This window comes from Geotrypetes seraphini, chromosome 5 (assembly GCF_902459505.1).
Source record: "Geotrypetes seraphini chromosome 5, aGeoSer1.1, whole genome shotgun sequence".
Taxonomy (NCBI): Eukaryota; Metazoa; Chordata; class Amphibia; order Gymnophiona; family Dermophiidae; genus Geotrypetes; species Geotrypetes seraphini.
Genome location: NC_047088.1, coordinates 236,181,497 through 236,206,532, shown reverse-complemented (window position 1 = coordinate 236,206,532; position 25,036 = coordinate 236,181,497). Strand labels below are relative to the sequence as shown.

The following is a 25,036-nucleotide window of genomic DNA, read 5'->3' as shown; positions in this document are numbered from 1 at the left end:
AGTTATGCTTTCAAAGGGAAAATTAGGTTTGTACCTGAATCGTCATCTTTCCAGTAAATGGGTACAGTAGTCTGGACTATAGGTTTTATTCCCATACTTGCAGGAAACTTGCAGAAGGCATCAAACAGATCCTTCATCTCTGCTTCCTTGTGTCACTGGACAGTGCCCTCTCTCAGTTTGTACCAAAGTAATGAATAACTTCTAAATAGGAGAAATAACAAGGAGGACATGGGGAATTCTCTGACAAAGTCAATTTTGTTCTGCTTTACAGTCAAAACAAGTAATTAATCCAAATGGAAATATACTATAACCAAGGTGGAACATAACAGCCTACCTACCCTAGTGCAACCAGCATTAACATTTATACAGCATTTCTTGCTGCTTTTAAGCTTTTGATAGAGAGAGCTATTGTGTCATTCTTCATCTCTGTTAGCTGGGCATCCCATGAGTATTTCTTTACCTCTTAGCTGCCCAAAGACAACCATCTGGAACTCCACAATATAACTGAGACCTTAAGCAGGCATACTCTGACAAGGTGGGCCATCCAGACTACTGTATCCGTTTACTGAAAAGATTGTCAAGGTAAGAACCTACCGTAATCTTCTCTTCCAGTGCAAAGGGTACAGTAGTCTGGACTATAGGGACATATCAAAGCAGACTTCCAAATACAGGGCAGGCGGATGAGCTTGCTTGAAGTGCTGAGGACTCAAAAGCTGTGTATATTAGTATTAGACCCCCCCCCCTAGTATGTGATTAGTTAAGATTTAAAAAACTTGTATCATAAACTTGTACTGAAATTATGGCAAATCCAGTGTAAATTGTAACCTGTTAACTGTACATAAGAATTGCCGCTGCTGGGTCAGACCAGTGGTTCATCGTGCCCAGCAGTCCTCTCACGCAGCGGCCCCTGGGTCAAAGACCAGTGCTCTAAAATGAGTCCAGCCTCACCTGTTTACATCCCAGGAACTTGTCCAGCTTAGTCTTGAAACCCTAGAGGGGTTGTCCAGCTCTCCACCACTCTCTGTGAAGAAGAACTTCCTTATGTTTGTACGGAATCTATCCCCTTTCAACTTTAGAGGGTGCCCTCTTGTTCTTCCTACCTTGGAGAGTGTGAACAGTCTGTCTTTATCTACTAACTCTATTCCCTTCAGTATTTTGAATGTTTAGATCAAGTCTCCTCTTTTCAAGAGAGAAGAGGCCCAGTTTCTCTAATCTCTCACTGTACGGCAACTCCTCCAGCCCCTTAACCATTTTAGTCGCTCTTCTCTGGCCGCTTTAGAGTAGTACCATGTCTTTTTTCATGTACGGTGACCAGTGCTGGACGCAGTACTCCAGGTGAGGACGCACCATGGCCCGGTACAACAGCATGATAACCTTCTCTGATCTGTTCATGATCCCCTTCTTTATCATTCCTAGCATTCTTTTTGCCCTTTTTGCCGCCGCCGCACATTATGCAGACGGCTTCATTGACTTATCGATCAGAACTCCCAAGTCTCTTTCCTGGGAGGTCTCTCTAAGTACCGCCCCATACATCCTGTATTTGTGCATGAGATTTTTGCTACCAACATGTATCTCTACACTTATCCACGTTGAACCTCATTTGCCATGTCGCTGCCCATTTCTCAAGCTTGATTATGTCTCTTTGTAGATCTTCATAATCCCCCTGTGTCTTCACTACTCTGAATAACTTCGTATCGTCCGCAAACTTAATCACCTCTCTCGTCGTACCAATGTCCAGATGTCGACCGGGTCGCCCTTGTCTATCCGCTTGTTTACTCCCTCAAAAAAGTGCAGCAAGTTCATCAGGCAAGATCTACCTTTGCTGAAACCATGCTGGCTGGTCCTCATTAAACCGTGATGCGGTCCTTTATCAGCGCCTCTACCATCTTTCCTGGTACCGAGATCAGATTTACCGGTCTGTAGTTTCCAGGATCTCCCCTCGAACCTTTTTTTGAAGATCGGCGTAACATTCGTTACCTTCCAGTCTTCCGGAATCTTTCCAATATGATCGACAGATTGGCTATTAGTTGAAGCAGTTTAGCTATAGTCCCTTTCAATTCCTTGATGACCCTTGAATGGATGCCATCCGGTCCCGGGGATTTATCGCTCTTAAGCCTATCAATCTGCCTGCATACCTCTTCTAGACTGACTGTTAACCCTGTCAGTTTCCCATCTTCGTTTCCTCCATATAGCCTGATGGGTTCCGGTATGCTGTGTAGGTCCTCTTCGGTAAATACAGATGCAAAAAATGTGTTCAGTTTGTCTGCGATTTCTTTGTCCTCCTTTAGCACTCCCTTTATGCCATGGTCATCCAATGGTCCCACCGCTTCCTTCGTGGGTCGTTTCCCCTTGATATATCGAAAGAACAGCTTGAAGTTTTTCGCCTCCTTGGCTATTTTTTCCTCATAGTCTCTTTTAGCCCCTTTTATCGCCTTATGGCACCTGCGTTGATGCTGTTTGTGCTTATTCCAGTTTTCGTCCGTTTTTGACCTTTTCAATTCCTTAAATGAAGTTTTCTTGTCTTTGATCGCTTCCTTCACCTCTACAGTGAACCACGCTGGTTCTTTGTTCTTTTTCCTCTTGGATCCTTTGTTGATACGCGGTATATATAGATTTTGCGCCTCGGTGACTGTGTCCTTAAAAAGGGACCAAGCTTGCTCTAGCGTTTTTACAGTGCTTATCCTCTTCTCAATCTTCTTCCCTACCATGAGTCTCATCCCTTCGTAATTCCCTTTTTGGAAGTTCAGCGCCGTGGCCTTCGTTCTGAACCGATGTTTCTCCCCTGCATCCAGGTCGAAGCGGATCATATTGTGATCGCTGCCTCCTAGCGTCCCTTCTACTTCTACAGTTTGTGCTGGTCCTCACAGTCCATTTAGAATGAAGTCCAGAATCATATTTCCTCTTGTATTTTCCTCTACAAACTGTTCCATGAAGCAGTCGCCTACAGCATCCAGGAACTTGGTCTCCCTAGCGCAGCCGGAGGTGCTTAGATTCCAGTCTATCCCTGGATAGTTGAAGTCACCCATGATAACTGCATTACCTTCCTTGCAGTTGCGTTTAATCTCGTCCATCATTTCTCCATCAATTTCTTCTGACTGCCATGGGGGGGGTCGGTAGTAGATGCCAATCTTTGTTTCCAGTCCATTTGTTCCCGGAATTTTGACCCATAGAGACTCTAACTTATCCGTCAGTTGTGGTATAGTCTCTCCAGTAGATTCGATTCCCTTTATGATGTATAATAAGTCCGCAGCAGCGGACTTTTGTTTCTTCCAGAGCCCAGCAGAGGAGAGGAAGCGTGGGAGCCCTGCTCCGCCCCCCTCCCCGACCAGCAAAAGACCCGATTTCCCCTGCAGCAGCGGACTTTTGTCTCTTCCAGAGCCCAGCAGAGGAGAGGAAGCGTGGGAGCCCTGCTCCGCCCCTCCCCCGACCAGCAAAAGTCCCGATTTCCCCTGCAGCAGCGAACTTTTGTCTCTTCCAAAGCCCAGCAGAGGAGAGGAAGCGTGGGAGCCCTGCTCCGCCCTCCCCCCGACCAGCGAGGGACCCGATTTCACCCCCTGCAGCAGCGGACTTTTGTTTCTTCCAGAGCCCAGCAGAGGAGAGGAAGCGTGGGAGCCCTGCTCCGCCCCCCTCCCCGACCAGCAAAAGACCCGATTTCCCCTGCAGCAGCGGACTTTTGTCTCTTCCAGAGCCCAGCAGAGGAGAGGAAGCGTGGGAGCCCTGCTCCGCCCCTCCCCCGACCAGCAAAAGACCCGATTTCCCCTGCAGCAGCGAACTTTTGTCTCTTCCAGAGCCCAGCAGAGGAGAGGAAGCGTGGGAGCCCTGCTCCGCCCTCCCCCCGGCCAGTGAGGGACCCAATTCCACCCCCGCAGCGCTGTCATTAGTTTTTAGAGTCCAGCCACGTCGCCCCTCTCCCCAATCTGCGAGTGACCAGACTCATCATACGCCACCACAAGTTAGAGTCTAAACACATAGGCGATTACCTTCACCAGAAAGGAGAGCGATCAGAAACTCCTCCTCTTCAGAAATCCCTCTCATAAACTCTAACACCATTGCCTCAACTCTGACCAAAGAGTTACTAGGTCCAAAGAATCTTCCACTACACAAACAAAATGGAAAATCACGCATACAAAATCACACTTGCACTCCTAATACTCTCACTACTCACTTCAAACTGGCAAACCACAGGATATCACCTATCACCCATCCCAATTCTGACATCAACCTTCAGACAACCACATCCACCCAGAAAAATCCACACCACCAGAACCCTAACATCCTGCCCACTGACCAGCCTAGACCACATTCCCACGATCTGGGGAAAACGACCTCCACCAAAACAAAAGACCACCACGCAAAAACAACAAGCACCAGCAAATAACATCCTCTACCTCAATCGCAACCTTAACTCCAACACAAAATACACCTCGCTAAACTGTGCCTACATGAACATAAGATCAATAAACCCAAAAGCAAATCTAATCAAAGACTGGATAATCAAAGAACAACTAAACTGTCTCTTCCTAGCCGAAACCTGGCTAACATCCAACACGGACCCATGCATAACCGAATTCTGCCCCATAGGTTACAAAGTAGAAATGGTATGTCGAGATAACAAACGAGGGGGTGGCCTAGCGATTCTAGTAAAAAAACAATCTCAACATAAATGTGCTACACAAACAATCGACCCCTCACTTGGACCTCCTTGCATGCCAACTATCCGACAACACACTCACAGGCACCTTGAACTGTCTACTATGCTACATCACTCCAGGAAAATGGAACACCTCAAAACATGATCTTGAAGAATTCATATTCCAGAACTCTCTATCCTCCTCATACAACTTGCTCCTAGGAGACATTAATCTCCACCTCGAAGACCACACATCCAAACAAGCAAACGAAATACTCTCTTACCTCGACGCCCTATCCTTCCAGGTCCTCAATCAGGAACCCACGCACAATAAAGGCCACCAACTTGACATTGCAGCATTCACACCTCATAACCTACACTCCCCAAATATTCACATCACCAATGGTACATGGCATCCCTCTCTTTGGTCAGACCACCACAAATACACCTTCACTATCAACTGGCTTCAAAATAACATAAAATCTATGCCCCAAAAAACAACCTTCAAATCTAGACAGAAAATTGAACCAGCCACATTCTGGAACAAAGTGGACCCTGCACTTGACCCCATAGACCCTTCAGACTTCACAAAACACTGGTGCACCCTAAGTGAAACAACCTTGAATGAGCTAGCCCCAGAAAAAACCAAACACAGAACCTGCAGACCATCAGACAAGTGGTTCGACTCAGAACTCCACCTACTAAAAAGGCATTGCAGACAACTTGAAAGATCTTGGAGAAAAAAGAGAAATGACCAAACCAAATCCGCTTGGAGAACCCAAATCAAACTATACAACAACAAACTTAAGGAAAAGCGCAAAACATACTACACTAAACTAATTGGCACAAACAACCCCGATACAAAAACACTCTTCAACTTAGTAAAAAAACTTACAGACACAAACCCATACCTTGCCACTCAAGGCAACAAAATTCCAACAGCTTCCCAACTTGCTGACCATTTCAAACTCAAGATCATCAAAATCAGAACTACCTTCAACAACTCAACTACCATACTCAACGAGTTAATAACTACCCCCACAACAGAAGAAGCCATAACAGCAGACAGAACATGGGCCACCTTCCCAACTCTACAATGGCCTGAACTGAACCGACTATATAAAAAATACAGCCACACCTCATGCGACTTGAACTACTGCCCATCGTATCTACTCACAAATGCCTCCCCTAAATTCAAAACCAGCCTCATGCAGTGGATACAAAGCACTCTCATAGAAGGCCAATTCCCACACGATCTAGGAGAGATCATAATCACACCCATACTGAAAGACCAAAAAGGTCCTGTAGACACACCTACCAACTATAGACCGATCGCTTCGATCCCACTCTAAGTCAAGCTAATTGAAGGACTTGTGGCTCAATACCTCTCTAACTGCTTAGCTGACCACAATATACTTCACTCATCCCAATCAGGATTTAGATCTTACCACAGCACGGAAACATTACTAGCAACACTACTGGACATAGCCAGACAACACCTCAGTAAAGGTCACAGGATCCTAATTATCCAACTAGATCTCTCCGCAGCCTTTGATCTAGTTGATCATACCATACTACTCCAGATACTTGATGCAATAGGGATCTCAGGGGTGGTGTACAACTGGTTCCAAGGATACCTTAAAACAAGAACTTACAGAGTTAAGAAAAACGATTCGAAATCCAACACATGGTCTAATCCATGTGGAGTCCCTCAGGGATCTCCACTTTCACCCATTCTATTCAACCTCTACATCTCTTCCCTTGGTACCACTCTAGACAACCTAAATGTAACATCCTTCAGTTATGCAGACGACATAACTATCCTCCTCCCCTTCGAAACCCAAGACAACTCCGCAACTGGACACTTGGAAACAATACTGGACGAAGTAGAAAAAATGGATGACAAACCACAAATTAAAACTAAACTCGGACAAAACCAAATTCTTAATGCTTGAAACGGACAAAATCCCATCCTTAACAGACCTGGAAATTAAAACTATCAAATACCCAATCCAGACCTCCCTCAAAATCCTGGGAGTGCTGATAGACAGATGCTGCACTATGCAGACTCAAATCAACAAAACTACCCAGAAAGCATTCTTCACAATGCGCAACTTAAGAAAAATAAGAAAATTCTTCGACAAAGAACACTACAGGATCATTGTTCAATCCCTGGTACTAGGACTTGTGGACTACTGCAATATCCTATATCTACCATGCCCTACAAAAATGATCAAAAAACTACAGACCATCCAGAACACAGCTCTCAGACTAATCTATTCCCTCGGAAAATATGACCACATAACTAACGCCTACCTAGATTCACATTGGCTACCGATTAGAGCCAGAATCCAATTCAAACTATACTGTCTAATCTTCAAGGTACTCAACGGTACAGCACCTGCCTATCTAATCGATCGTCTAAACCGTAACCTTCCACCCAGAATAAGAAGATCACTGACACCATTCTCATACCCACCACTCAACGGCACTCATCGCAAAAAGCTTTACGATAACCTCATAGCAACACATGCAGCAAAACTCGAACCCTCCATAACCAGATTGTTAACCTCAACATCTGACTTCAAAGCATTCCGTAAAGAAATCAAAACGCTACTTTTCAAAAAGCATATTCAAAACACCTAAACTCACTCTCCTCTTCCACGTACACCGACCAGGTTTACCCACCCCCTGGCACCATACCCTCAACCGACAAAAAAAAAAAAAAATTAAACCCAATTCATCATACCGATTCATATTACCTACCAACGCCTGGAAAAGATTTGATATGCAATGTAATATAACTGCTTTCATCCAATGTTACTAAGACTATACTCATTCTGTTACTATGTCTTACCCTAAATGTCATGTACCCTCCTGGAAATGTCCAGCTTCTTCTTATGTAATCCGCTTTGAACCGCAAGGTACAAGCGGAATAGAAATCACTAATGTAATGTAATGTAATGTAATATAAGGCAACGCCCCCACCTTTTTGAACCACTCTGTCTCTGTGGTATAGTTTGTATCCCGGTAACACAGTGTCCCAGACGTTTTCCTCAGTCCACCATGTTTCCGTGATGCCGATGATGTCCACGTTATCTTTTTGTGCCATAGCTTCTAATTCGCCTATCTTATTCCTTGCGTTCGTGTTCATACACTTGATTTTGCGGCCTGTTCTTTTCTTGCATTTCCTTCCCTCTTGTGTCTCTTTCGGTCTGTCTTGCCTGTGATCCAGTGAATCTTCTCTGTCTTCCTGCATGGTATCCTCTGGTGAGTCCTCCCCTCTATCATCCTGCACGGTATCCTCCGGGTAAACCATCGACTCTCTCTCTCAGTCGACTGTCGGCTTTCCCCTTCTTTCTAGTTTAAAAACTTCTCAACTTCTCTCTTGATGTTGCTTGCAAGTAGCCTCATTCCGTCTCTGCTGAGGTGAAGTTCGTCCTTCCTGAATAGCTTGCTTTTCCCCCAGAACGTTGTCCAGTTGCGCACGAAGTGGAATCCTTCTTCCTCACACCAGTGCCATATCCACACGTTGACTGTTTGCAGCTCCATCTGCCTCTTCTTGTTGGCCCTGGGTACCAGCTATCCACTGCGTTCTGGTCTTCAGCTTCCTTCCTAGCATCTAGAACTGGTCCTTCAGTACTTCCCTGTTGTAGTTCCTGTTGCTCACGTTGTTCATCCTCACATGGGTCACCACTGCCGTATCTTCTTCCATGCTGTCGATGATCCTGTTGATGCGGCTCACAATGTCTTCTACCTTGGCTCCCAGTAGGCAGGTCACTAGCCGATCCAGTCTTCCTCCCGCTATGTGACTGTCGACTTGTCTGATGATGGAGTCCCCCACAACGTTTGCTATCCTCTCTATCTTCTCTTGATTCTCCAGCCACAGGTCCGTGTCCCTGGTGTACGTCCATTTCTCCAGCCGTAGGTCTGTGTCCTTCGTTCTCACTGCTGTGTCACCTATTCCTTCGTGGTGGTGGTCCGTCGAGTGGTCCACACTCTCTACCAGTGAGTCTCGGCAGTTCCACTGTTGCTGGTGATTTTCCATGGCCTCTCTGTACGCCTTCTCTATGAACTTCTCCAGCTCTCGGACTTCTTCCTCGATGGTGTTCTCTGTCTTGATGTTCTCTACATCTCTATCTTCCTCCTCCATTGCTTGGAGTTCTCTGCATCTCTGTGTCTCTGCATCTCTGTCTTCCTCCTCCATTGCTTGCTTCTTCAGGTTCTCCAGTTCTCCACATCGAGCACATACGTAAGACCACCTCCCAGAGGATAGGTAGTCATACATATGGCAGGCGGTGCAGAAAACTGGGTAGCTCAACTTCTTGCTTCTGTCTGCTGCATCCATTTCTGTCTGCTTGCTGGTCTGATGTGGATGTCTTCTGCATCTGCTGGCTGTCCTTTGTGTCTTCTGTGCCTGGTTGGTTGTGTGCCCTCTGTACCTGCTTTGGTCTCCTTCTGCTTCTCCTTTAGCGGTGTCTTCTGCATCTGCTGGCCGTCTTCTGCGTCTGCTGGCCGTCTTCTGTGTCTGCTGTGTCTTCTGTGCCTGGTTATGTGTCCTCTGTGCCTGCTAGGTTGTATGCCCTCAGTACCTGGTTTGGTCTCCTTCTGCTTCTCCTTTAGCGGTGATTCGTCCCTTCTCAAGGCTCTTCACAAAGGCGCTCTCACTAAGGCGAGCGCCTTTAACGCTCGCCTTCGACACGCAGCGAACGGCTGGGCGCCGTTGGCTCCTCCCCTTATGAGTCAGAGCCCGGTGGATGATGTCAGTGTGGGCGGAGCTAACTCTTGCCGCCTCTCCTAGCTCTCTCTCTACCCTCCGCTCTGGAACGGGCTCCTGATCTGGCCACTAGTGAAACTGGCAGTTGGTGCCGAGCACGTCAGCGCTGCCCCAACTGTAGTTCTCTCCCCTGCTGGAACGGGGGAGGGGTAAAGATGATGCTAGGTGCCCTTCTAGAAAGGGCTCCCGATTTGGCCACTAGTGAAACTGGCAGTTGGTGCCGAGCACCGTGAGCGATGCTCTTCTTGTAGTTCTCTCCCCTGCTGGAATGGGGGAGGGGTGTAGATGATGTTAGGTGACCTGCTGGAACGGGCTCCCGATTTGGCCACTATTGAAACTGGCAGTTGGTGCCGAGCACCGTCAGCGATGCTCTTCTTGTAGTTCTCTCCTCTGCTGGAACGGGGGAGGGGAGTAGATGATGCTAGGTGCCCTGCTGGAAAGTGCTCCCGATTTGGCCACTAGTGAAACTGGCAGTTGGTGCCGAGCACCGTCAGCGCTGCTCCTCCTGTAGTTCAACTCTCCTACTGGATCGGGGGAGGGGTGTAGATGAAGCTAGGTGCCCTGCTGGAAAGGGCTCCCGATCTGGCCACTAATGAAACCTTTAAGTCTAATAATTGATGTTCAAAGGAGGGAGCTCAACTGCTAGGCAGCCATCACCAAGCCTCCAAGTTCCGGAAAAACTATATAGACAACCAAATCGCCAATCTACTGACGGCATCCCTCGACTACAAGACTTTTAGAAAAGAAATAAAGACCATACTCTTCAAGAAAACTCTTTAAAAAGAAATAATACCGCAAGTCTCAAACTCCACCTCTCACTAAAGCCAACTATCCCAAACAAATAACCTTACCCATTTCTCACTCTTTTTGAAAATGACCAATTTTTTTTTTTTTTTGGTAAGTTCTTGTTGTAATACATCTTGGATAATTCTTTTGTAATCCGTCTTGAACTGCAAGGTAATGGCGGAATAGAAATCCCTAATGTAATGTAATGTAACTTGTCTTTCTCGGTTGACCTGAACACTGTCTATCCTGTGTTCCTCCTGTCTCCTTCTTTTTCTGAAGCACCCTGATCGCTGTACTTTGATTGCATCCCACCCTCTGTGCAATCTGCCTGCTGGAATACCTTTCTTCAGCAAGAACCACTATTTGAATCTGGTTTTCCTCCGACAAGAACTGAAATTTAGACTTCATTGCTATTGATGTTGCTGGCCAATCAGTTTGAATGATACCAGTTGCAGGAATCCTAGAAATTTATACTTCCCCCCATGTAGTGAAACTTAATGCTCATTGGCTGCAAAAATATCACTTCTGATTTGCTGCAAATGCTACACTGCTGATTGGTGAATTTCGATTCAGTTTTCACACAAACTCTTATTCCTGCTATCAAAATCATTCTGATCAATCTGATGTAACTGAATAGTCACAGCTATCAAGGAAGTACCAGAAATTGCATGAAATTATATGGAATTATACTTTTCAAACAAAATTATGTTCAGTTAGTAGCTTATATTATGTAAACTGAGTCTCAAATGCCTAAATATTTGAATTTCACCATGTGATTCAGGACTTGTGCATATTGTCACACTTGTGCCCCAAAAAGCATGGCGGGCAGTCAGGTAGTGACACGCTGCTTAACTCTGGCGTGGTCCCCCTGGAACTAGGGGAACCTTCAAGGATGGTTATCCCTAGGCAACAGCCTAGAACTGGTCTTTCAAAGAACACCCTTTAGTCAGAATGGCAATAAAGAAAAACTATATACTTTATTTGGCCAAAGGCCTCAAAATCATAGTCCATAACAGGTTTTAAAGCAAACATGAAAACATAGCCAAAAAAACCAGATTCCTCAAAAACAAACTTTAACTCTGTTGCCAGCTCTGGACTTTAGTAAATAAATTATACACAGTCCTCTTCACCAGAGTCTAAGGTTAGGCATACTTTATGCAGGCAAAAGAATACAATTATTCTGCTTAAATGCTTCACTGTTTGCAGCAGCTAAACTAAGCAGCTCTCTGTTCCTGAGTTGCAGGATGGGAGCTTATGGCAGTGCTTAATAAGCCAACAATACTGGGCTACTGGCACAGGTAGAGACAGAACAATTTACACTTCTGTGAAGCTAGTTCTTTAGCAAGGCACATAGACGGCTTTATAGCATTTAGGCAGTAGACAGCAAAACACAGGCTCTTAAAGATGAACTCAATCAGAGCTGAGATGGAGTTTAACAGAAAAAACATAGTTTTAAATTCAGAAATTTTCCATAAGTTTCTGAGAAGCATGCAGGCTCAATGCAGTCAACAGGCTGCTATGGTAACAGCTAACAGCTGGTGTCCCCACACGGAGTACTGTTAACAATGAATCAGAGAAACAAATAGGCTGAGTTTCCTGCCCAGTGTTTGGCTTAGTTTTATACAGTGAAGGATACTGTCCCTTTGTTTAAAGCAGAAGAAAACTTTACAGTCCAAAAATCCCTCCTTGTGCAGCACACACAGTCTGCCTAGCAGGAAAAAAAGATCAGCCAAGGTAAATATCCCATAAACTCACGTTTGTTTCAAACCACTTCCGTTTGCTCTGGCCAAACTTCAGCTGCAGCACTGTTGTCCTCCACTATCATAGCCTCACCTGGCTCTGAGGAAAAGAATCCTCAAGGTAAGTTCCCTTCAGCCTGTTCCTCTCATTTCCCAATCAGGGCTCTGTAGCTGAACTGCCTGGTCTGGGGTAAGCTCAGTCCCGTTCTGAGCTTCCTGTCTCTTCTCCCCTTGCTCTCTGCTGAGCCTTGCTTTAAGCTGAGGAAAACCACACACCCTTGGCTACAGTGGGGGGAAGGGCTTTCCCTCCTCAGCTTGTGACGTTTCTCTGAGGGAAAACTGTCTTTCTGTTTTCTGCCTTACTGGAACTGGGTAATACTAGGGCAGAGATTTTCTGCTTTGTTTTGGCACTGCCTCAGGTAAGGGAAACCTTTCTTGTTCTGTCTCAGTCTCATCTGCACTGCTCATAGGGTAGTCAACTAAATTACTGTCATGGGCTCTGACCTGGTCTACCCTTCTGCACCGGGGTTTGTATGATTTTCTATATTTTCCTGTGATAAAACTCGGGATTGCAGTAGGTTTGTCACAATATAAAGCTTATAAGATAGACTATAAAAAGTAACTATAGGAAAAAGTAGTCTGGGTGGGGGAGCAACTGGTGTAGCAGATTCCAGATGGACACAGAAGGATGTCTCATCATTCTACATACCGTATTTTCACGTAGATAACGCGCACCTGTGTAAAACGCGCACACGGGTATAGCGCGCGGGAAGCCGACATATATGTAAAAAAAATTTTGTATACCGCGCACACCCGTATACCGCGCATGCTGCCCGACTCTCCTTTCGCCCACCCCGACTTTCCTCTGGCCACCCCGACTCTCCTTTCGCCCGCCCCAACTCTCCTCTCCCCCTTGAAGTCCTGTCCCCACCCTGAAAGCCTGATGCCCCCACAATGTCCGATTCACCCCCCCCCACAGGACCGCTCGCACCCCCCCACAGGACCGCTCGCACCCCCACCCCGAAGGACCGCTCGCACGCACCCGCACCCCCACCCTGAAGGACCGCTCGCACCCCCACGGCCTCCCGACCCCCCCATCATGTAGAAGCTCCTACCAATCAGAATAGGCCCGGGAGCCTTAGGTCCCTCCTGGGGGTGGGGCCTGAGGCACATGGGCCCAACCCGACCATGTGCCCAAGGCCCTGCCCCCAGGAGGGACCTAAGGCTCCCGGGCCTATTCTGATTGGCCCAGGTGCCTTAGGCCCCACCAGTAGGCGGAGCTTTGGGACAGATGGGCCAATCCGGCCTCATTCCGTCGTTGGCTGCCTGCCGGACAGGCGGGTTTGGCTCCTGTCTGTCCGGCCAACTACACAAAGGTACGGGGAAGGGGGGTGGGGGTGTCGTGGGGGTCGGCCAGGGGGGGCGCAGGTCGGCTGGGGGGGCGGTTGGAGGTTCTTGGGGGGGGCGGTCGTTGGGGGGATGGGGGTTTGCGTCGAGGGCAGGAGGGCCTGGGATCCCTCCTGCCCGTAATGTAGTGCGGGGTGGGGGTAGGGGGTCGCCGTGGCCAGGAGGGTTTGGGCTCCCTCCTGGCCCGAACAACTAGCGGGGTGGGGGTCGCCAGGGCCAGGAGGACTTGGGCTCCCTCCTGGCCCGAACAACTAGCGGGGGGTGGGGTCGCCAGAGCCAGGAGGGCTTGGGCTCCCTCCTGGCCCAATATTGTTGGGGAGTCGGCGGGGCAAGAGGGCTTGGGCTCCCTTTTGCCCCAGTTGTGTCGGGGAGTCGGGGGGTGTAAGAGGGCTTGAGCTCCCTCTTGCCCCGATCGTGTCGGGGGTGCCGCGGTTGGCTGGGGCAAGAGGGCTTGAGCTTCCTCTTGCCCCGATTGTGTCGGGGAGTTGGTGGGGCAAGAGGGCTTGATGTCAGAGAAAGGGCGGAAGAAGCAGCGCAGGCGCAGGGCTCACAGAAGGGCCGGGACCGGCAAGAGGAAGCAGCAGGACACCAGTAGGAGCTTCTACATGATGGGGGGTGCGGTCGGGAGGCTGTGGGAGTGCGAGCGGTCCTTCAGGCTGGGGGTGCGGGTACGGGTGGGAGTGCGTGCGAGCGGTCTTTTGAGGTGCGGGTGCGTGCGAGCGGTCCTTCGGGGTGGGGGTGTGAGCGGTCCTGTGGGGGGGTGATTCGGACATTGGGGGGAACTATGTTAAAAAAATTTTGTACAACGCGCTCACACGTATAACGCGCAAGGTTATGCGCGGTTTGTAAAAATCGTGTATAACGCGCGCGTTATATGCGTGAAAATACGGTAATTAAATAAATAAGTAGGTTTTAAGATTAGCCTTAAAACAAGATCTCAAGATCCAATTTCTTAGATTCATCAGATGTTCCAAAGCAATGTGGCAAAGCAGTTTAAGCAAGATCACAGGGTTGACTTGAAATGGATTTTGGAAGATGAAACACTAATTAAAATACTATAAGAAGAGGAGAGTACAAGGGAACCAAGTGACTTTTTAGAGAGGAAACTCTGAATAATATGCTTTATGGCTGGGCAAAAAATGGAAGATAATTGAAGAGCACCAAGGTGTGTAAAGGTATGACATGATCTTGCTTGAAAGAGAAATTTTGCAGCAGTATTTTGGTATAATTGCAAAAACTAAGAGATGAACTTTCAAATCCATACTAAAGAGTTACAGTAGTCTATTTGACTGAGAAGAGGCGTAAAGAGCAGAGAAACCTGAAAGCAAAAAAATATTTTTTTGATTGTTAATAATTGGGGATTAATAGAGAAGGGAAATTCAAAGTGTACACCTAAAATAGTTATATATTCCTGAAAAGAAATAAGAACCCTTTAACCTATGGTGCCAAAACCACTAAAAGATTGCTAAACAACCTAATGCTTCTGATTTAGATGCATTCAGTTTTAACATTATTCACAAAGGGCTGCACAAATAGCGTTGTAACTTAAACAGATAAAAATAAGTAGAAATTATCTACTGAATCTTCAAACTTTTATGATAATCTAGATGTTACAATGAGTATTTTTCAGAGGACTTTTTTTATTACAACTTTGTTTGTCTTTTCTTATGTGGACTTTTATTTTTACAGGGTCAGTCTGGAAACAGGCATGGTGTTAGAGGGAAAAAACCAACTAGAAAGGCTGCTTCAACAGATCTTGGTGTGGGAGAGCCAGGTATGTCACTGAATAACATGATTAATATTAAACTGATGAATTTATACAGAAAATGGAAGTCCCATGAATTGAAAACCAATTATAAATTTATCAAACCATTTTCTTTTATGGGACTTAAGTTGTTGGCAGAGTAGTATATTTTTAAAATTTGTTCTTGCTATTTATATTTCTAGTTTAATAGGAACATCAGTCTTGAACCATGCACCCGTGGGGTATGCGTAGAGAGCCTCATTTGCATTTATCCGCTCTGCTACTCTTCTCCTTGGGCTGTCCTGTACTCCTCAGTTATTTTCTCTACACATGAGGTTGTAGGAGCCTGCCTGTTCTGCTCATGTTTCTTTCTTTCTTTTTGGGGTTTTTATCATCCGGTCGAGAAGCTTTCTAGTGCTACAGAGGCTCCTGGTCTCGAGACATCTCTGGCTATGGGATAACACAGACTTTCAGGTCAGAAGTCTGTAGTCAAGAAGCTGCCTACATTGCAGGGCACCCACTTGGCCAACCTGCACTAATAGTTTGTGAGCTTGGGGACTTGTCCCCTTGGGAGCAAGGCTCGCCCTAGGTTCTGTTTGCAGTTGGCTTGAGTGCAGACTGAACAGCTCCATGGCGGTTCTCCAGGATCAGGGCTGACTGTGTTTTCTCCCCCCAGTGCGCATGGTGAGGGGCTGAAGTCTCAGTCCCGCCGGAAAGACTGAGAGGGAGTCAAGAGAAGCAAGCAATCTGGTTCCCAGGCTTGCCTGAGGCAGAGGTTCTCCCTTTCAGATGACTGCAGTGTCAGCCTAGGCAGCAGCCAGCACAAGCATGGCACAGTGAGTACAGGGCTGACAGTCCATAAAACAAAATATGTGTTGGGGGGTCCAAAAAAATTATTTTGGGAGGTGGGGGATGTCTGGGGAAAGAGCCAGAGTTACCCACCCTTAAAAGTGCTGAGTTTTGACCGCCAATATAGCTCCCACAGGCCATTTATAGCACCAAAATAGCTGCCATGGCTGCATCTTGGATTTTCCGATTTTAGAATAAAAGCCTCTATCTGCCTCAAAACACCTCGATTTTGCTCAAAATCAGGCTAGGTGGACTTCTCAAGCCAGGATACTCTGTAATGCTAGATTTGTGGTGGATGGTGCAGCACATGGGGGGGAGCCACAGGTTTAGGCTTCCCTAGTCCCTCTGGTGGTTTGGGTTCCCAGTCATTCTCAGTCCCAGGTCAGAAATCCTGATCAGAGCTGGGAAATGCCGACCATGCAGCCCCAGCAAAAAAAACTACATCATTACTGGGAAAACCTACGAGGAGACACAGGAGCACCTGCAGGGACCCTTGGGACATCCTGATGAGGGGTTTGCTCCAGAATTTATTAGCATGATGTACAAAGCATACTTGAATTACAGCGGCTTTGTTAATCCCTCTGGGGTCTTGGCAGCTGTCTTGGGTGAGTACCCGACAGTGTACAGGCTTTTTAAGCCCCCAGCGCTATTAGAGGTAATCACTGAGTCTCTCTCAGAATTATAGAGCAGCCCAAGTCGTCTGTGGCTCAATGTTCACTTATGAGCAGCACAAAAACTCAGACTAGGTTCTTTCCCTTGCACCTAGACATCACTAGGATGCTAATGGACCATTAGGATGCTCTAGATGGTCCCCTCTGGATAGCAAAGACCATTACAAAGTTGTATCCTATAGATGCTGAATTCTAATGCTTTTCATCTCACCTAAGGTGGATTCACTGGGGTGCAAATTACTAAGTGTCCCTCCCTTCCAAGTGAAGAGAGTTGTTTTAAAGGATCCACAAGATCGCAGGCTAGATTTTGTCCAAAGAAGACAATTTGAAGCGGCGGCATTGGGATTAAAGGTCACTCAAAGTTACATCAGATCCCGGCAGGGAAAAATTACATAAACACTTAGTTCCTGATGGAAGGAGTAGATTATGCGACAGACTCACTGTATGATCTGTTCAGAGTACTCAGCAAGGTCTCTGCATACAGTGTCTCCACCCGTAGAATGCTGTGAAATAGACAGTGAGCGGGAGATCTGCCTCCAAAGTGACTCTGAGCAAATTGCCTTTCAAAGGTCAGTTGCTCTTTGGTAAAGGGCTAGACAATCTGATGGCTAGTGTGTAGGATCACAAACCCAAGTCTCTACTAGAGAGCAGACCAAAGACCCCTATGGGTTCTGCTCAAGTTAATTTTCATGGTTCTAGACACTTTCATCAGTACTCAGCGGGTTCTTCAGCCCAGATATCCTTCCAGACTTTTGGGGGAGTTAAATGCCCCCGTCTGCCGGCACCCAGGTCACAAGGGCCCCCAAAAAGCAGTTATGATGCCAAGATGGTAGCTGTAACCTCCAGGATAGGAGGGAAGTTAACAGCTTGTTGGGAGAAATAGATGAAAGTCACCACAGATCACTGGATGCTGGACATTATTCAGGAGGAGTACAAGCTTGAGTTTTTCCATCCCCTCCGGCGGGAAGACCGGAAAAAGCAGTCAAGGTCCAAGCACAGTACAGAGGCTATTAAACATGGCAGCTATCAAGGCAGTAGAGGATGAAGAATTGGGATTGAACATATACTCCATATACTTCATTGTGTCCAAAAGAGACTCTGAAGATTAGATGCTGATTCTGGACCTCAAGTTGGTGAATGCCACCCTCAAGGTCTCATGCTTCCACATGGAAACAATCAGGTTGGTCATTGCCTTGGTGGTGCTGGGGGAGTTTCTGGCCTCTCTAGATCTCACAGAGGCCTACCTACATATTCTTATCTTCCTGGACCACAGGAAATATTTGAGGTTCATGGAACAGCACTTCCAGTTCTCTGCCCTGCTATTTGGGCTTGCTACAGCAACACGAACCTTCATCAAGGTAATGGTTGTAACAGCAGCTTACCTCTGCAAGTAGGTTATACAAGTGCACCCATATCTGGCTGTTTCAAACCCTGTCCGCAGCCAAGGGCAGAAGAGCAATAAGATGTGTGGTCTAGCTCCTCCAGATCCTAGGATGGGTCATAAATTTCCGGAAGAGCCTCCTGGAACTGTCACAGTCCTTGGAGTACCTGGGCATATGTTTCAATACAACGGAGGATATGAAACAGTAGAGTAAAATCTACAAAACAAAGAGTGGAAATATCATTTACAGACTGGTGGACTCAAATTTATTTTGAAAAAGTCCTTTTATTCATCCAAAGATAACTCAATGACTCGACACATACATGTTTTGGCCAAGATGGCCTGCCTCAGGAGTCTTAAAAATCTTGTGGTTGATATGAATGGTCCACAAAAGCACAAAAAATCAAATTGTGGGTGCAGGGCTATAGATGATTTGGTCTTCTGAATGAAAAATCTAAAAAATGCAGACAAAATTGACTTGGCTCCAAGATTTTTCATTCTCAATACAAAGATTGTCTTTCTGGAGGCCCGCAGACTGAAGCTCACATGGCAGATAACGGAGCTGCAGGTCAAGCCAGCACCAACAGTTTGGCAGTACTTTGCAGGTGCTAGCAGCAATAGAGGTGGTCCTTTGGGCCAGGGTACATTTGTGTCCCCTACAGGAGGCACTAAATCCGCTGGTTTCCGCAAATGGATGCGTTGCAGATGCCGCTTCCTTGAACAGCCCCAGTGCGTCACAGCTTGAGCTGATGGCTGCAGCCATAGTCTCTGATCTGAGGAATGCCACTTCGAATTTCCTCCTGGATGAGGCTGATGACAGAAGCCAGCCTCTAAGAATGGGGAGCACTTTGCAAGGGGCAACTGTTGCAGGAGCATCAGTCCCCTGTAAAGAAATGGTTGATCAATGGGTTGAAACTGAGAGCTATCTGCCTGACATTGCAGGTGCTAAGGAACTTCCTACGGAGTAAAGCAGTACAAGTATTCTCGGACAATGCAACAGCAGTAGCATATGTTAATCAGCAGGGAGACACCAAGAATTCTCCTCTGCACTAGGAGGCCCAAATGCTGTTTCATTGGGTAGAGAACCATCTGTTGGCGATCTCAGTGACACATGTAGTGAAAGTGGACAGTGTTCAAGCAGATTGCATCAGCTGCCAGACCATAGATCCCGGAGAATGGGCTTTATCTCCAGAGGCATTCAACACCATCTTGAGTTGCTGGGGGTGTCCAATAATCGATCTCATGGCATCGGTGTCCAACAGGAAATCAGCTCGGTTCTTCAGACAAAGGTACAAGCTCAGAAGCAACAGCTTGGATGCTCTGGTGCAGCTGTGGCCCTGGGAGGGGCTGCTGTATGTCTTCCTTTTGTAGTCCACGATAAGCAGAGCCTTACGAAGGATAAGGAACCATCAGGGTCTGGTTGTCCTGGTGATGCCGGATTGGCTGAGACGGCCGTGGCATTCGGATCTGGTCCATATAAAATGGGACTAGGATCTAAGTCTGCCTTGTCTTCCAGAATTGCTAACAGGGCCCTATTGCCCTGGAAAATCCAGACAGCTTTGGTCTTATGGCATGGCTCTTGAGCACGCAGCATTAGTGCGCAGAGGTTATTTGGATGTGGTCATTGCCACTCTCATGAGGTATAAGAAGCAAACAACTCTGTCGGCCCATGCGAAGGCATGGAGTGGTTTCCAGAGCTGGTGCATGTAAAAGAACGGTTAAAGCCCCAATTGCAGTGGTGCTATCATTTCTTCAGGAAGGACTTGAAAAAGGCCTAGCAGTGGGCTCCCTTAATGTTCAAATCGTGGAGGTCTCATGCATCAGACCTCAGGTCAACAAAGGAACTTTAGCCCCCTCATTCAGATGTATCCAGATTTTTGAAGGGAGCATTATATCTGCATCCACCAATACGACACCCTTTTCCAGAGTGGAGTATGAATCTCGTCTCTCAAGCTCTAGCCAGAGCTCCATATGAGCCATTGGAGAAGGCATCAATAATTGATGTCAATGTGAAAGCAGCATTTTTGGTAGTTATCACATCTGCACGACAAGTATCAGAACTGCAGGCTCTGTCCTGCAGGGGAACCTTTCCTCAGAATATTGGAGGTGGGAATAGTACTGCAAATAGTCCTGTCCTTCTTGCTGAAGGTAGTATCCAGTTTTCATGTCAACCAGGAGGTCCGGTTACCTGCATGTATGTCTTCGGGATCCAAGAACACAGTCAGGATTATGAAATTGCTAGACGTGCGCAGAGTGTTGCTGCATTACCTAGAAGTGACTAATGAGTTTTGGCTGTCGAATCATCTCTTTGTATTAGCAGGTACTAGCCACCGGGGATAGCTGGTTTTGAAAGCAACCATTTCCAGATAGATTCAAAAGGCCATTTCATCAACTTATATCAGGAGTGGTAAAATACCTCTGATTTTCCTGAAGGCCCACTCCACTAGGAGCATAGCAATCTCCTGGGTGGAGTCTAAAGCAGCGTCAATGGAAGAGATTTGTACAATGGCTACTTGGTTCTCTCTACATATGTTTACAAAATTTTACAGGGTGGTTGTAGTGGCAAGATTGGATACCACCTTCGGAGATTCAGTGCTGTCAGCAGGCTCATCTGCCCCACTCTAAATTATTGGACTGCTTTGATATGTCCTCTGATTCAAGACAGATGTTCCTATTGAACTAGAAGGGAAGATAATGTACCTACCTTGTTAATCTTCTTTCTAGGAGATCGGAACGTCACTGTCAGATGATTCGTAGCCTACCATTCTGTTTCAGACTTGTCTGTAGCACTGAACAACTTGCTCCTTTCTGTGGTCTCTAGCAAGAGTTCAGATAAAAGAAGCTCACTTATCTCAAGAAAACAGGGGGTATCCACAAGAACCCCATGACTATTAGTGCAAGCTGCACTCAAGAAGGTGAACTGTGTTTTGTCTCATTATGGGTTATAAAGTTTCATCATTGTTAATGTTGTTATTATTTATTGTGTTATGAGCAGAACAGACATGTTTCTCGGGAGAGTCCCCATACCCCTCCCTTTATTCTCCAGGGCTGACTACCTGCTTTGATACGAACTGAGGAATACAGGACAGCTCAGGGAGAAGGGAGGTGGAGCAGAAAAATGCAAATGAGGCTCTATCTACACATACCCTGTGGGTGAAAGTGCATAAACCTACTGTTTCAAGACTGACATTCCTATCTCCTAGAAAGAAGATTAACAAGGTGGGTACATAATCTTCTCTTGTATCTTCCTCATATCAATTCTAACACAGCAGATATTTTTTATGTACTTGTTAGGAATTATTTACTACTGTTCTGAAGAAATTCACCCAAGTAGGCATACAGCAAATATAATCTGGGCATAGACAGTAAACAATTACAGCAATAAAAATAGCAGTACACATTACGATTTAACATAAAAACATAGAAGATGATGGCAGAAAAGGGCCATGGCCCAACAAGTCTGCCCACTCTAATGACCCACCCCCTAAATTCTTCCCTGAAGTGATCCCACATGCTTATCCCATTTTCTCTTAAAGTCCAGCGTGCTGCTGGCCTGAATTACCTGCAGTGGAAGACTATTACAATGATCAACCACCCTTTCGGTGAAGAAGTACTTCATGGTGTCACTTTGAAATCTCCCACCCCTGAGTTTCAGCGGATGTCTTCTTGTCGCCGTAGGTTCTTTAAGAAAAAAGATATCCTCTTCTATCTCAATACGGCCCGTGACATATCATGTCTCCCCTCTCTCTATGCCCCTCGAGTGAGTATAGCTGCAATTTACCCAGCCTTTCCTTATACAGGAGATCTTTGAGTCCTGAGACCATCCTGGTGGCCATTCGCTGAACCGACTCCATTCTCTGCACATCTTTTTGATAATGCGGTCTCCAGAATTGTACACAATATTCCAGATGAGGTCTCACCATGGATCTGTACAATGGCATTATAACTTCGGTCTTCTAGCTGATGAAGCTTCTTCGGATACAACCCATAATTTGTCTAGCCTTGGATGAAGCTTTCTCCACTTGATTGGCAGATTTCATGTCTTCGCTAATGATTATTCCCAAGTCCCGTTCTGCTGTAGTTCTTGCTAAGGTCTTTTACCTATGCAGTTAACGTTTCTCCTAATCCCATCGAACTCATCTTGCTCAATAACCTGCGGTGTGGGACACTATCAAAAGCCTTACTGAAGTCCAAGTACAAGATGTCCAGGGACTCCTCCATATCCAGCTTTCTCGTTACCCAGTCAAAGAAGCTGATCAGATTGGATAGGCAGAACCTTCCCTTTGTAAATCCATGTTGATGGGGGTCTCGTAGATTCTCGTCAACATAACATTCATTAAAGCATTTTAATAGCACAAGGAGAGAATGGAGGTAGAACATATAGAACAATAAAAGCCTTCGGTGCTGCCTCTTTCCAGAATTTCTTCTGGTCTCCTATGGTGCTGTGTCCAGTTGGAACTGAAGTAGGGGATCTGAAGGGATCCCACTCCCCTCCTTTTCCTTCACTTGTCTTGGGGAAAAGAGAGGTGAGGCAGTTCAGTGTGTCATTTGGCCTGCAGACACTAGATAGGTAAGTGCAATCCACTCTCCTTCAAGTTTATTTATTTGATTTTTTTTTTTAGCCCATCCTCTCAAAGGAGCTCAGAACAGGTTACAAATCAGGAATTCAAACATTTTCCCTATCTGTCCCGGTGGGCTCACAATCTTATCTAATGTACCTGGGGCAGTGGAGGATTAAGTAACTTGCCCAGGGTCATAAAGGGCATTGCAGGGTTTGAACCCACAACCTCAGGGTGCTGAGGCTGTAGCTCTAACCACTATGCCACACAGTTTATAGGTAAATTACAGAAGTTCAGTTTGTCAGCTGTTCCATTTGGCCTGGCTTGCAGCCATATACAAGACTTGCCCTAGAGCAGGAATAAGCAATTCTGGTCCTGGAGAGCCACAGACAGGTCAGGTTTTCAGGATATCCACAATAAATATGCATGAGATAGATTTACATCTCAAGGAGGCAGTGCATGCAAATCCATCTCATACATATTCAGAAAAGAATAGTGTCTCAGTAGGGAGGTTGTTTGGAACAGAGAAACTGGTGATTTCTTTTCTAAGGCTTGATCTCTAGGTAGCATTCAGATGGGCTATAAAAGATAGCTGTATTTGGAGGGGGTTCCTATACTGACTGCCATGGCTTCATCTGGCATAGGATTATCATATTTTGAAGAAAAAAACCCCCAGACACATAACCCTGCCCTGTTTCGCCTCCACTTCCACACCATTCCGTCCCCCCCCCCCCCCCCAGCAAGTTTCCTCTCTTCTACAACCAGTTCTGGCTGCGTCTGGAAGGCCTGGATGTGTGCAACAACATCTGTGTATAATCAGAGGCTCTCTAGATGCAGCCGGAACTGATAGGGGCTTTCTAAAACCCGGACAAATGCCGGATTTTGGAAAATTTGTCCGGGAGCCTGAACAGTCCTCTACAAAGAGGACATGTCCAGGTTTTCCCAGACGTCTATTAACCCTAATCTGTCAAGACTCAAGGAAAGGAAATGAACTGTTAAATCAAAATTATCCCTTGATTTAAGTAAATGAAGTTTACCTAGCAAAGGGGATGGGATATGTTATATCATCTTTCTGCGGTTATAATCAAAATATACATATTATATACTGTACATGTGCTTATTTTGTTCCTGGGACAATGGAAGGTTAAGTGACTTGCTCAGAGTCACAAGACGTTGTAGTGGGAATCAGCCACTGCATTAACCATTGGCTGCTCCTCCTCTGGTAACTAAAAAACAACTATAGTTATCTAGCCGGCACTGAACAAAGTGAAACTATATCCCAGAAATTAGCCAGTCATTGGTAGTTTATTCAGCTAACTACAAAAGGCAGCCAAACAAGCCTTTTGAATTTTGACCTCTATACTTTTTTGTACAGTTAGATATGCTTCAACACCAGTGGGACTCTTTTGCACAGTAGATATGCTGTCTCAATATACTTATCCTGAGAGCAGAACTTAAGTAAAAATCATAAAAATATTATTTTAAATACTGCACGTAAATGTTCTGATTTCTGTTTTTTTCATGTTGCAGTTGTTGGAAAAGTTTTAGAAGTTACAGAACTGCCAGAAGGAATAAGCCGTACAGAAGCTGAAAATCTTTTTGGGGAACTGTTTAAAGTTGGTGCCAAGATTCGATGGATACAAGATGTTCAATCACAGCAGCAAAATAATCATCATTACTGTGGCAGTGGAGACAGCAATGCAAACAGTGAACACTCCAAATCTTCCAGTGATCTGGCCGCATCGTATACAGTTCTAGCAATGTTCCCAACAATTCCAGCAGCTCAAAATGCACTAAAGAAACAAAATAACTCTATAAACAAGTTTAGACTGAGAACAAGTCGAAAGCACTACAACTTTAATATTCTGGAAAGAGCTAGTTCTCAGTAGTAAATGCTGCATCAATTACTACTGTATCTGCAATGCTGCATCTTTCTCCCTTTTCCTTGGTTGACTTCATTTTCGGGGATTTCTTTTTTCAATATACCAAGGATATTTTGCCATAAGCTGTAATAGCCCAGTGATCCAACAAGAATTTTAAAATGTTAAAATGTACAAATAAGAATCTGTCCTGATATGACATTATAAATTGACAGTATTCTGTGAATAATGTTAAATTGACCCTTCATCTTTATAGTATGTGGTTTTTTTTCTGACCTTTGTATCTGACCCAAAGCGCATTTGTACAGCAAATTTTGTTCACACGGATACTCATGTTTACATCTGTATTTCTTAATCCCTTTTCACAGCAAGCACCTGACAGTTAAAAAGGGAAAAGTGAAGACCTTTGTTAGAAACCTGATGTTGCATTTCTCTAATGTTATCCTAACAATCCTTTTCAACATAAAATATTCCTTTTCCTCTCCATCACCTATCAAAGGAGACACTTTTTCCCAAATAACTACTGAAATCCTTCAGAAAGTTCTTTCTTACTGGAATGCATTAAGACTGTGTGAAAATTAATTGTAAATAAAATTATGTTCTTGAAAAATTA

General features: G+C 45.7%; 1 protein-coding gene across 13 annotated transcripts in view; it reads left to right on the top strand.

Annotated features, from left to right (window-relative positions):
- Positions 1 to 25,036, top strand: part of R3HDM1 (R3H domain containing 1) — a 288,043-nt gene extending 263,007 nt beyond the window's left edge. For 11 of the 13 annotated variants that reach the window (XM_033943916.1, XM_033943919.1, XM_033943923.1 and 8 more), the window contains 2 exons: positions 15,029 to 15,113; positions 24,074 to 25,036. In XM_033943916.1, the coding sequence (XP_033799807.1) occupies positions 15,029 to 15,113; positions 24,074 to 24,432 (444 nt within the window). In that variant the 3' untranslated portion in view covers positions 24,433 to 25,036. Of the gene's footprint in view, positions 1 to 15,028; positions 15,114 to 15,490; positions 15,920 to 24,073 lie in introns of all 13 variants that reach the window. The other 2 variants (XR_004539395.1, XR_004539394.1) reach the window with 2 other exon arrangements.